The sequence below is a fragment of the Anas acuta genome, chromosome 2 (assembly GCF_963932015.1).
Source record: "Anas acuta chromosome 2, bAnaAcu1.1, whole genome shotgun sequence".
In the NCBI taxonomy this organism is placed as follows: domain Eukaryota; kingdom Metazoa; phylum Chordata; class Aves; order Anseriformes; family Anatidae; genus Anas; species Anas acuta.
In genome coordinates, this window is record NC_088980.1 from 137,849,063 (window position 1) to 137,861,329 (window position 12,267).

The 12,267-nt window shown below is 35.0% G+C and overlaps 1 protein-coding gene across 50 annotated transcripts in view; it reads left to right on the plus strand.

The window, feature by feature from the left end:
* The window catches only part of RIMS2 (regulating synaptic membrane exocytosis 2), a 447,566-nt gene that overhangs the window by 275,436 nt on the left and 159,863 nt on the right, over window positions 1-12,267 (plus strand). For all 50 annotated transcript variants that reach the window (XM_068672461.1, XM_068672466.1, XM_068672422.1 and 47 more), the window contains one exon: window positions 1,640-1,708. In XM_068672461.1, the coding sequence (XP_068528562.1) occupies window positions 1,640-1,708 (69 nt within the window). The remainder of the gene's footprint in view (window positions 1-1,639; window positions 1,709-12,267) is intronic.

Genomic DNA, 12,267 nt, shown 5'->3' on the forward strand with positions numbered 1-12,267 from the left:
TAAATTCATATGTGACATTTTGATTGCTGCGGTCAATTCTGACTTTTTATAAAAGGTGCAGAATAACTAGAAAAGACACAAAGGCAGCAGTAGCAATCAGAAATATGGAGTGGTTTGCATATGCAAAGAAATTAAACAGCAGTATTTCAGCCCCAAAAAAAGAGAGGACTGTGGGAGAAGACAGAACGCTGATTCATGTCCCTTAGAAAACAAAAGCTCGGAGGCCATTGTCAGAAATGGTGCAACAGATGAAGCAGAGGGGAGCTACTTCACACAGCGTGCAGCTAAACTGCAGGACTTGCTGACATCGCATGTTAGAGAGGCCAAGAGGATGGCTGAGGAGAAGTCACAGTTGCCAGGACTCCTTGCTAAAAGCTAGAAGGGTGCAGCAGGGAAAACTTCCATACACATCGCATCAGCACGATCTTTATGCTAAAAAAGGACCTTCCACTGCTCCTTGTGGGTAGATGTTAGACAGTCTGATAGACAACAGCAGTCCATATGGTTCAGATAATTTCTCACATAATACTTCTTTCTATTGAAGAGTGTTATAATTCTGTCAAATCCCCATTTTACACATTCTCCCACTTTTGTGCTTGGAGGGGAAGCTGGGGATCGTTCTGTGCCAGTCACCGATGTAGGACATTAATCCTGCTTTGCCCTGGGTTCCTTTAGGTTAGCTTCCAGTTTTTACTTGTATTTTTCCATGTGTTTTTCAGAATAAATCATCCTATGGCAGGAATAAAAATCTTGCACATAATAGAAGGTTTTGCAACAATTAGATTAAAACTCCTACCTACTAGTTGCTTATTTTAGAGGGCCAGACAATTAGAACAGACACACCATCTTGCTGAACAGGGATTTTCACATCTAAAACAAGTGAATGAGTGATTATCATTCACATGTTGACATGCCAGCACTTCATCCTGATGTCAGCAATCAAATGTTTTTTCAAAGATGCCACAGAAGACAGAAGAAAAATAAAGCTAATCAAACACATATATTTGTTCTACCCAACCTACGTTTTAGTTCTCATTGTAGATGTGGAATCTTCTTTTGCCAACTGTCCTCCAGCTATTTTGACAGGTGCACTCCTAGATAGCATTTAACAGCTTGCTTCCTCTAACGTGTCACAGAGAGATTTTGTTTTTCAGTACACACTTTAGGTGTGAAGCTGCCTGGTCTCCTGATATAGCTTACTAATACCCTAAAGATAATATTACATCAGTGTAGTATGATCGTTATCATTAATTTTTCTGAATATTTTGTTTGAATACCAAACACTTTGGGGAAGAGGTTGATGCCATATTTTTGTACATGAAATCTTGGAAGATGAACAGTGTGGTATCTGTTTTTTATATGGAATTAATAGATGTGCATATGACGTATACAAGCATTTCATAAAAGAAATGTTGCAGAGCTGTATTTCATCATTACTTCATATATTATATCAAAAATTTAGATAAAAATATTTGGAAAACTAATATATTTACAATAATATAACATTAATAACTTCATTTACATGTTTATATTAATGCTTCATTCTCTAGTGATAAATCCTTATATTCGTATAATTAGCTGAGGATGGTTCTGATTTACAGGAAGATAACTAATACATTTTTTGTTTTTGTTTTGGCAGGGTCCAAAAGAATCAGTGACAGTGAAGTCTCTGATTACGACTGTGATGATGGAATTGGTGTTGTTTCAGGTATCGCTTTCTAAATTATTCTTCTGAGTTCAATAGAAATCTTTCTTATTTATAATTCATTGTTGTGAATTTTATAATGATTTTTGGTGAAAAATAAATAGAACCTTAGCGCACATTTTTCTAACAGATAAGTATTAAGACTAAAGCAAGTTTAACCACAAAAATGGCCAACAGAGGGGAAAATCAATGTGTAAATTTCCCTGTTGCTTTTATAAAATGATAAAAATAGCATTGAAGTGTTTTATATTAAAAGGTAGGAAATATGTATTTGACCTTTTGACAAACATTGGGGTTTTACGTATCCTTGAAAAGTTCATGGTGAAATAACAGCAATACGAGAGGTCTGAAACCTAGACATATCAGGCAGGCAGGGAGATGTCCTAACAGATAATCTGATTTTATTAAGAAGTATTGAAATTGTGAATCTGATTTGTATTTGAGATAAAAGTTGTCACGTGAAAGATTTAATATTTCTCCTTTTTTAAGAGAAAAATTTTTACTGTTGTCATAGCCAAAACCAATAAAATCAGGGAAACATATGCTTTTCCAGACTGTAACAAAACACGTTTAGGATAGAGCAGTATGTGCTGCCTGGCCTGTCCAGCTGTAGGGCCTCTGTCAGACCGTGTTCCTGCCATATAGCCACCTGACAGCATGTGTGCAGCTTTTATGGCAGGTACAGCATGCTGCTGGTGGGCTAAGGAAGGGCATACAGGAAACGTGAGTCAAAGGGGACTGTATTACAGCTTGGTTTGGAGCTAGAGAAAGAAAAAGGAGGTAGACGAGGCAGTTGTGGGTGTTATGGGATGGGGTGTTGTCAAGTATTCATAAATCCAAACCTTTAGTGAGCTGCCAGTTACCTGAGTTTGCACGGTCTTAAACAAAAGCTGTTACCAGTCTGAGCTCAGTGTTGTCTAGGTAGCCTGTATTTCCACTATTTTCCACTTTTCACAGTTAAATCTCTTAGGTTTTGCTTAATTTTTGGTGGTATGTCCTTGCCATGGGTCTTGTGTTTGCTGGGAAGGAGGGATAACGGTTTGTTTTATCAAGCAGCATGTAAATTTCATCAACCAACTCTATTTAACTAGCATGATATCATGCACACTTTGTGATAGAAAGGTCAAGACAAGAAGGAATGTTGTGGATTGGACCAGTAGGTTTTCTATCTTCCTTAAACCATTTGTCTTCAAACAGCAATAGGCCAGTTTTCAGGTTATTACCTTAACTGGAAAGATATTTAGGAAAACTTATGGCATTTTTACATTCCCACTGCCTGTTTGGTTTACTGCAGTCAGAAGATGGGAAGGTTATGTAGCCAGAGTGGCAGAAAATTGTGGAACCTAAACGGCAGGGAGTCTCAGAAGTCTCTTGTTTCTTTTTACCCTACTTTCAGTCTAACGTTGGTTAGCTTTCTCTATGTGCTCAGTAGTCAATAAGGCTTTCAGATTGCCTGTCCTCCCACGAGGAAACACTTTCATATTCTGGGTGGTCAGTTAATTTGGAAATTTAGCTACCAAACTTTGGAGTTTGATTAAAAAGGGGGAAAAAGAGGATTTATTTAGTCTAGAGTTCCCAGTATGGAGCCATTTTGAAACTCAAATCTCTATATTATCCTGGAGGAAAAGTACATGCTTTTGCAGGAATGTACCAGGTGCCTGAACATCCCCAGGAATCCTCTGAAACACCTGGTTTTCAAATTCTGTGATTTTGTTTTTCTTTGTTTTGTTTTGCTTCCTACAGCATTTGAAACACATTAAGCCTTTTATTTTTTTCATAAATTCTTTTTTGGAAGATGGCTTTTAAATAAAGCTTTCTAATGCAGATTAGTGTGCAGTATGTTGAATGGTCATGCATCCTCTAATAATACTGAAATCTTTATTTTTTCCTGGCAGTATTATCAATTCTCTTTCCAAAACCCTGCTTAAAGAATTAATTTATTTTTCTGTTTCCAATATCTGATTTTGTATTGTTCATGTAAAGACTGCTAAAGTGGTCATAAAAATCTCTATGTTAGCTAGCCTTTGATATGAAATAGTTTAACTCTTATTTTGACAACTCCTTGGAAAATTACATCTTTACAGTTTTGCTTCTCTTCAGTCTGCTTTTCTTACCTGGGTGTTTAATGTACATTTAGTTCCTTTAAGATCTCTTAGCTTTTATATTTCTGCTGACAATTCTACGCCTTACTTGCATTTTAATTCAGACTCGCTGTGTGGGTGGAAAAGTTTGATGTTCTTTTGGTTTTGAAATATTTATTTATTGCCTTTCTTCTTTGTGCTGCTGTCACTATGTTTACAAGTCTTTTGATTTATCCTTGTTTTTTCTTACCTTCCACATCCTTCTCTCATTTAAGGTTCTTTACTTTGCAGACTCATCACAATCTTGATTTAAATATATGCCTTCTTTGCATGAAATGCAATACTTCATCCATTTGTCTCTCTTTGTTCTCTTTCTTTCTTACGTACCCCAGTTTTTTTCATTTTGTATTTTCAGATTTTATTTAACATGACACCTCACTTTGCTCTTTTCCCTTTGCTGTATAAATACTGTATCACGTCAAATGTGTTTGCTAACATATGTCAGGTACTCTCAGTGATCCTTTCCATAAAATACTTGTTTATTTGAAGTCTTGGACTTGCAAACTGAACTCCAGAAACCTTTAAGAATATCATGAATTCTCTTTTGTTTCCTTTTCAGTTTGTTTTTATTCAAAATAGTTTGAATATTACTTCATCTCATATGTATTTATTTATAGTATATTAAAAGTTACACAATGTCTTACTTCTTCATATTCGTGATTGTAGCTGAATTTTTCTCTTTTTACAAAACACCCTTTTATGTGTAGCTTCTCTGATATTGGTCCTTAAAGTCAAATGACTATGTCTTTAGATAAGCAGGTAATATTTAGAAACCCAACAATGGAAGATCTGAAAACAGTTCTAAATGTGCATCTGTAAGCAAGGTTGTCTAAGACTGTTTGCTGAAACAGAAGGAACTTCATATGCTACAGTTCCTTGCATCATCATCTATTTTTAATATATCTGCAGTTGCTTTTTATCACTGCTGTGGCACTTCTCAGCCACTGATTTAATTTCCTGATGATAAAATTCTTAACTTACGTCTATTCTTCATACTATTCTTTATTTTGTACAAAAAGTTCGGACATCTTGGAAAAAATATTCATAAACCCTTTCACTTCTGGTGGCTCGCATCTTATGCTTAGACAAATAAACTTAGTAAACTGTCTTATTAAAGAGAGTATTGCTTCTGTTAACAGGAAAAGTTTTTAAGAAAACAAAGATAAACCAACTGAAAAATATCAATGTCTTTTTTTCTGGCTGCACATGTATTCTGTATGAGCTACTGTCAGAAAGAGTTAAAACATTATGTATTCAAGCAAATATGCAAAAATGCTTTTTGACAAGATTTTAAAATAGTTCTCTTTGTATACAATGTAGATTCATTTAATGTTGGGATCTAAAATAATAGAATAAAATATCTATTATACTTCATTGGTGCTGAATGCAATGTTAGCACAGGATAGAAAGAGAGACTTTTATATTGCTTGTTATGTGTCCTTTAAACAATTTAAAGCATTCATTTTGCTACCCTAAACAATAGACTTTGGCTCTTCTAAAGTTCTCTCTCATCAGCAGTACTGTGTGGGAGCAAATCAGCTTCTTCGTGTGCTGTTTAGAATGCTCTTCCTCTTCTTATGTATTTATTGATAAAAGCAGAACATTGATTTTATATTGATTCTAGAGAAATTCCAGAGCATTTACAAGACATCGTTTAAATTTTAGTATTAAATATAGTTCAGTGAAAAGCAGGTTGTTGTATTTTTTTTTCCCCTGCTAGTGAGTAAACTTGTATGGGCATTACAGTTAACCAAGTTCAGCGAGCGTGAACTGTAACTTCTAAATAGTGATCTTCCCAGGTAGTTCGTTGTAGTGCCTGTTGAACCTGCTGTAACCTATTGAGAACAGGTAGCTTGTTGAGTCTGACTTTATGAGCAAGAAAGGACATTGAAATGACTGTCAAGCCATTTACTGTAAGTCTCATCTATCATTGTTTTAAGTCTTAAATATTGAGTGACATACGAATCTTTCAATTGCCATTTTACACCAATATCTCATCTGTACTACATCATTTCATGAGACACTTGTAAACTGAGATATGTTTGAACAGATGAGTTCTGGAAGAATAAAAGGTACAGAACTCTGCATAAACTGTATTGCAAGTCTCCACAGAGAAGAGCTTTTCCAAGTAAAAGATTGCAGTCCCCAGCCTTGAGAAGAAAACATTTATAGTGATAAGCTTTTCTCATTATGCAAAAGATAATGAGATGTTTCAGGAGCAAAATGAGAATACAAACGAGATATTTACTCAGAAGATGGTTAGAGCCAGGTAGATTAGAAAAATAGTAACAACCATTAAGGAAATTTTTATTGAACTTAAAAAATCCATTCTGTTTTTGAAGAAGAATTAAATGCATTTATTCATTTTGCTTCATTTCGTATAGTACCTGAGGAGTCCCTTGTTCAAAAGAATTCTTTCGCTGTTATGTTGCATCCTTCTCTGCAGAGGAAACAAAAGGCTCTCAGTATACTTGCTGATAATGTGATCTGAATTTTTATACCTAGTCCTGCTGATGAATGCCACTGAGCAAATAGAGAACACATAAATGTTTTGGTTACATTTTGAAATCAACTGCCTATTGAAAGTCATCTTACAGCATTGGAAGGTAGAGTGGATGTCTTCTATCCTTACTAAAACAAAGGATTTCATTATAGATAAAGATCTATAATGGAAGTCTGTATTGCCCCCAAAGCCCAGTAACTGCAAATATAAGCATAACCAGCTTTTTCTTTTATTATGTGCTGATGCCTATTCCCCTTCTCTAATATCTAATCATTGTGTCATCTTCTGTGGGTAAAAAGTCAGCTTAATGACTGTGTGTCTTGAAAATTCCCCCCCAGACTGGAAGTGAAATTCAGTTAATGTTAAAATAGTCATTATGCTGACCCCTTAGATGAAGGTTAACTTTAAAGTGTTAAAATCCTTGCTTTTAAACAAAAGTGACTTTTCCTCAGCTGATAAAACAATTTCAAACATCCAAATTCTGAATACATTTAAAAAAAATAAATCTGTTTTAATGTTTTTAAATATAAGATGTATCACTCTGGAAGTAAAGATACAATTAAATTCAAGTTGTATTTGTAGATTAACAGTAATTAACAGCAGCATTCTATTCATTGAGTAAAGATAAATACAAACTCATTGTTCTACCACAGTGCCAGCATCTAAAAAGTCTCAGAAACATCTAAAAGATATTGGAAGCTGCAAAGAAGTTGAATTCCTATCAGACACCTCTCTTGAGGGATGCTTCTCATATAAGCATAGCCTGGCTAGGTTGAGTTATAAACGTGGTGATAAAATCTTATTATAAGAAGATAAAAAGACTGATAGATTCCAATCAACAGTGTCAAGAGGAGGCTAATCTGGGGGACTTGTAGATTTGTCAAGCATGCATACAAGTGACAGTTGATCTACCAAGAAGATATAAATGAGATGATTAATATGATTGAATTCATATATTTCAGAAAGAATTGTCTCACGGTATGCATATTACAGGAAAAAAAGCATAAAATATTATGGCTTCTGCTCTGGAAATTTGGGATCCATTTTGTATTCCATTACATTCTTCCATCCTGAGACCTAGAATTTTAATGAAGCATAAATGGCACGCCCAACATTTAGGTCCATATCTGTAAGACATCTCTCTGACCAGCCTCTCATAGCTTCCATTTATAAGCAGATACTCTTCTTCAGAATAACAACTAAGTCCTTCATCTTAATTCATACGCCATTTATTTTGCCAAGTATTGTTTGTAAGGTGCCTGATCTGCTTGAAAGAACACATTTTTTAAGTACTCAGAACTTCATCCGTAGTAGGGATGATTCTTTTGATAGATATATCTTAATAAATGGAAAAGGTTTGACATAACACTGACAAATGTCTCTTATTCTGAGATTCAGATTACATATTGTTTTGATTACAATCTATGACTGAAGAGTTATCTTTCCAAGTAATTTATTTGGTAGTTTTAAATTTATTATTATTACTAAAGTCAAAGATCCTGCATCCAACACCAGGGATTCAAAAAGTTTCATGTCTCAAGAGATAGTCTAATCTTTTTCAGAATCTAAAGGTTATTTCTACATTGGCTGTATACTTGCTCTTCCTTGAAAGTAATTTCAGAGAGCGTCCAACATGTACGAAGGTGTCATTAATATTTTCCGCAGTATCTGCTAGACACATTTTGATTTTCATTCAAGCTACACCATCCATCTTTCAATATTTCCAAAGTCATTCTTGACCAACAAAGATCATCCAAGATGTCCTGTGGAAATTTTGATCTCATGGATAGAACTGAGCTGTTTGGAGCATATTTTGGAGCAATTTAATCAAAACCTATGCAAAGGTTTTGCTCAAAGATGAGCTGTCACAACATCAAAATGTTTAGGTTAGCTAACAGTCCCATTGGAGATACTGAATAATTTAGCCTTCTATTAAAGAGCATAGTTTATTCCAGTAGAAAATTTTGTTTTGATTCTCTAAAGAATATAGTAGTCACAAACAGTTACAGGACAGTTTTTAACTTCAGTAAAAATATTTCTCAGGATAGTTCTGTTGCAGAGTTGGCTGAGTCTGATAAAAGCTGTGGCAGACTTGTCTTGTGTTTGTTATTTTAGAAGACTTGCTGTTCCCATCTATAGTTGAGTCACCAACTTCTTGTATGGTGCCATCAGTGGGAAATGTATCTGGATGAGTACTTAAGAGGAAACATTTACTGTATAGTAACTGTTGTTTCAAGTCTTGTATGTCATACCGAATGTATGGAAAGCACTGAACAGCTCATCAGGCTCTGGTTTATTACTGTGTGGGAACGTTCTCCATACACATTAATGATAACAAGAATACAAGTGTATTGGACCCATGCATGCCATCAGTGCAGTCAAGGTAAAAACCCCTATTGAGAAACTGAGTTACAATGCAGCAAGTAACCATTTGTTTTGCCTGTAAAGTTTTCTGGTTTCTTTCAATATGTATTAGTTCCTTCTTTATTTGAAGAACAATATTTTGATGAAAAAATAATAATAATAAAAAACACAAAACTCATGCATAATTTATAGAGTATTCAGATATTAATAATTCAATTTATTTGGTCAGTTGTCAGCACTTTGTCAGAGGACATCCACATCCTGCATTTAGATGCTCAAATCACCATAGAAGTTGAGCACATTAGTATAAAAGAGTTGAACTGTCACCAAAGTGCCCGTGTGTGAAATCTTGGTATGTTAAGCATTTCTGGCAATTTGATTATGTAATTGTTTTTAATTAGTGCTTGCTCTAAGCCCAACCACCGTGAGTGTTAAAAATGAGATAACTGATAAAGAGAAAGCTTCACGCCTCAGTCAAGTACAGATGTTAAAGTGGAGAAAATGTCACTTAGCATCGGTGTCTGAAGCAAGTCCATTAGCTTCCCTGTGATGAATAACAACTCTAATAGAGCTTTTCTAGAATAATTTTAATGCGGAGTTTCTGTCAAGTCAGTCAAGCAACACGACACCTAAAGTAAAAGCTTCATGAATACTTTTCAGGGTTTTTTACATGGTTATTTTACTGCTGTTGATAAGAACTTCCTATTTGGAGGTTTGTGATTTTTTGTAATTTTGTGCCAGACAACTGCAGAATTTGGTAACAATTTGTTAGTATGTAGTGACCTGCACCAGCATAATATCAGCAAAGGAAAACTGTACTGTGTGGATGAGTATTTTAAGTCAAACGTATTAATATTCTCTCTTTAAACAGATGAAATGAAAACTTCGGCTCAGAGACGGCTATGTTTAGTGTGCCTTTTGAAATCCCTAATATGATGTGTATGACAGTTTTTAATGCAGCCCTCCTGTGAAAAGCAGAAGGTGGTGGCATTGCAGATATCTTTGTCACATGCCCATCTTTTATGTGTCCACAGTTCACAGTCACTTATCTCTGATGATCTCTACTGATTATCAGAATCTTTGTGCTCTACACGTTGATTTAAGAGGCTTGCCATGGTTACAGAGCCTCTGATTCTATGGTAATGACAATATTTATAGCTACAAGCAGATTCCAGTGTTTATCATAGTTTTAATATTGCTATAATTTTCTTTGCTGTAGAGTAGCTCCTTGGTCAAGTTGCACTCATTACCTGTTTTTACTGTCTGTATAATTTCAGCAGGAAAATATTGCTACTTTCCTTCTCTAACCTAAGTTCTGGGACATCAGAATATTTTTGAAATTGGAATTTAGGTTGTACCTTTTTCAATTGCGAATGTCACCATAAGTTTTGGGATGTTGCCTCTCTTGTGAGAGACATGGACATTGGAGCTCCTGGGCAGGCAAAGCCAGTCATGTTACAGAGACAATTAGGTTCTCAAGTTGGGAGTACCAAAGTTACCGCTTCAACTCCCACTGGTCATTCAGTCATCGATAACATCTTCAGAGTCTGTTTGGGGTTTAGGAGAACTCCAGCATCGATTGGTGAACACATTTACTACAGTGTTGGCCACTTCTGAAGTGTACAGATTAGAGATGTGAAAGATGACTGAATCAATTATTTTGATATTATGTTTTATCTTGTGAAATTTATCCTTAAACAGCTTTTAGGTATTTTTTATATTCCTGCTGCTTTCCAGTGTATCCAGGATGGTTTCTCTATACTTTCTAAATTTTGGGATGAGATCCTGTAGCATTTCAAGCCTCAGGACATACTCTGCTGTGTCCCATCTTTTTAATCTGGTTTCATCTGGAGAAAAAAAATCAGTGTATAGGTGGCATAAAAATGTGGTGGATCTCACCAGCTGGGCATGTGACATGGGCTGTCTGTGTGACTTAAGCACAAAAATCCATTTCGTTCTGGAATACTAGTGGTCTTCAAAAGAAGAAAGGTGAAATTAATTATACTTTTGCCCTGCTTGGATTCTGATCTCTAGGTTTAAAATGTAAAGTAAGTATTGCATTGAAGCTTAGGAATCTCCATTTATTTATAAAAACAGAACAATAAAACAATTCAATTTTTAAAAATAATTTTAAAAAACTCCACCATTTAATATAAAGAAAGCTTATTTTTTTAAAAAAAATTAAAGGACTCAAATACTAATGAATCATTAAACTATGATATGCTAGTACCAGGTGCCTTCAAGACCAGTATTGTAACTCTGATCTGCCAAAGCTGACCTTAGGCAGACTTACTCAAGTCTAAAGGTGATCAATAAACCTGCTAGGTTCTTGAGTTTTGCATCTGAAAGTTTTGTACATTATTATATTTTTTCCTCTGAATGTGTAACTGGCATGACCTGAGTGACTGGACAGCCAGCTCCTATGTAAACCTTGCAGTTTTCCTAGCTTTCCAAGAAGCAGAAAAAACATTTTCACCTTATCCCTGTTCAATTATTTTAAAAAATACAGTATGATACAGTAAGTCAGAAGATAATGTGAAGGGCTTTGGATCTTGAGTGGATGGAAGCATCCTCCTTGCATCCTTCATTTCAGCAACTAGGTTCAAAACAGGGCATCTTCTGTGAGCTCTGTCTGCATGGCTGCATTTACAGCATATAGGTTTTTGGATCGAATTTCTGAAATACCTGATTTTCCTCATGTGTTCTTACAGTGTGAGCATTCTCCCTTATAGCTTAGATTTTGTTATGTCTGTAAAGTATTGGAATGGTAATGACTCTTAAGAAACCTAAGAAAGTTTCTCGATATATTCCCAAGCTCCTTTCTCTTTCCACTTGAAACATATTTAAATACGTTCTGGTATTGCAGCTTTATAAAATGGAGATTTTTATTTAATAAAAGTATTATACTCTATGGATGTTCACAGAAAGTTCTGTCCTGTGAAAGTGTGATGTGGTTATTTTCAGTATGAGATTGCGTATGATTTTTTATTCTATGTTCCTTTGACCCGTAGCTGGTGAAAATACTTAGTATGAAATAAAGCAAATAGCTACATTAACTCCATGTAGCTGAAGTGTGACTTCAGAATTAACTCATGTTAATTAGTTGCTTTACTGAAGCTGTAACTTTTCAATGTTTGGTATGTTAGCAGATGAAAAGCTTATAAATATAGGAGTTATCAGTTTGAGTGAATTGATTATAAATTCCAAGTTTTTCTGGCAATAAAGCATAGAGAGTATACTTTTAGCCAGTTTGGTCTTATGGACCATAAAGTAAAATTGGTAAAATCTAAAGAATACCACTAAAGAGAAAATAGAGAAAATAATTTCTAGTCCATCCAAGAACAGTCTGCAGAGCTTTCACTTGTCTTAATTCTTGGAAGTGCTGATAGCTCTTTGCTCTATGGGATAGCAGATAGTGGCCTACAAAGATTTTCTTAGTCCCTTGGTTGCCTCTTTCTTTACTTGCAGAATTTTTCTGCTGATAGATAAAACTCTGTAGTTCATCATTGGCTTTCAGCTGAGAGTACACATAACATTACTTGATTGTTCTGAAG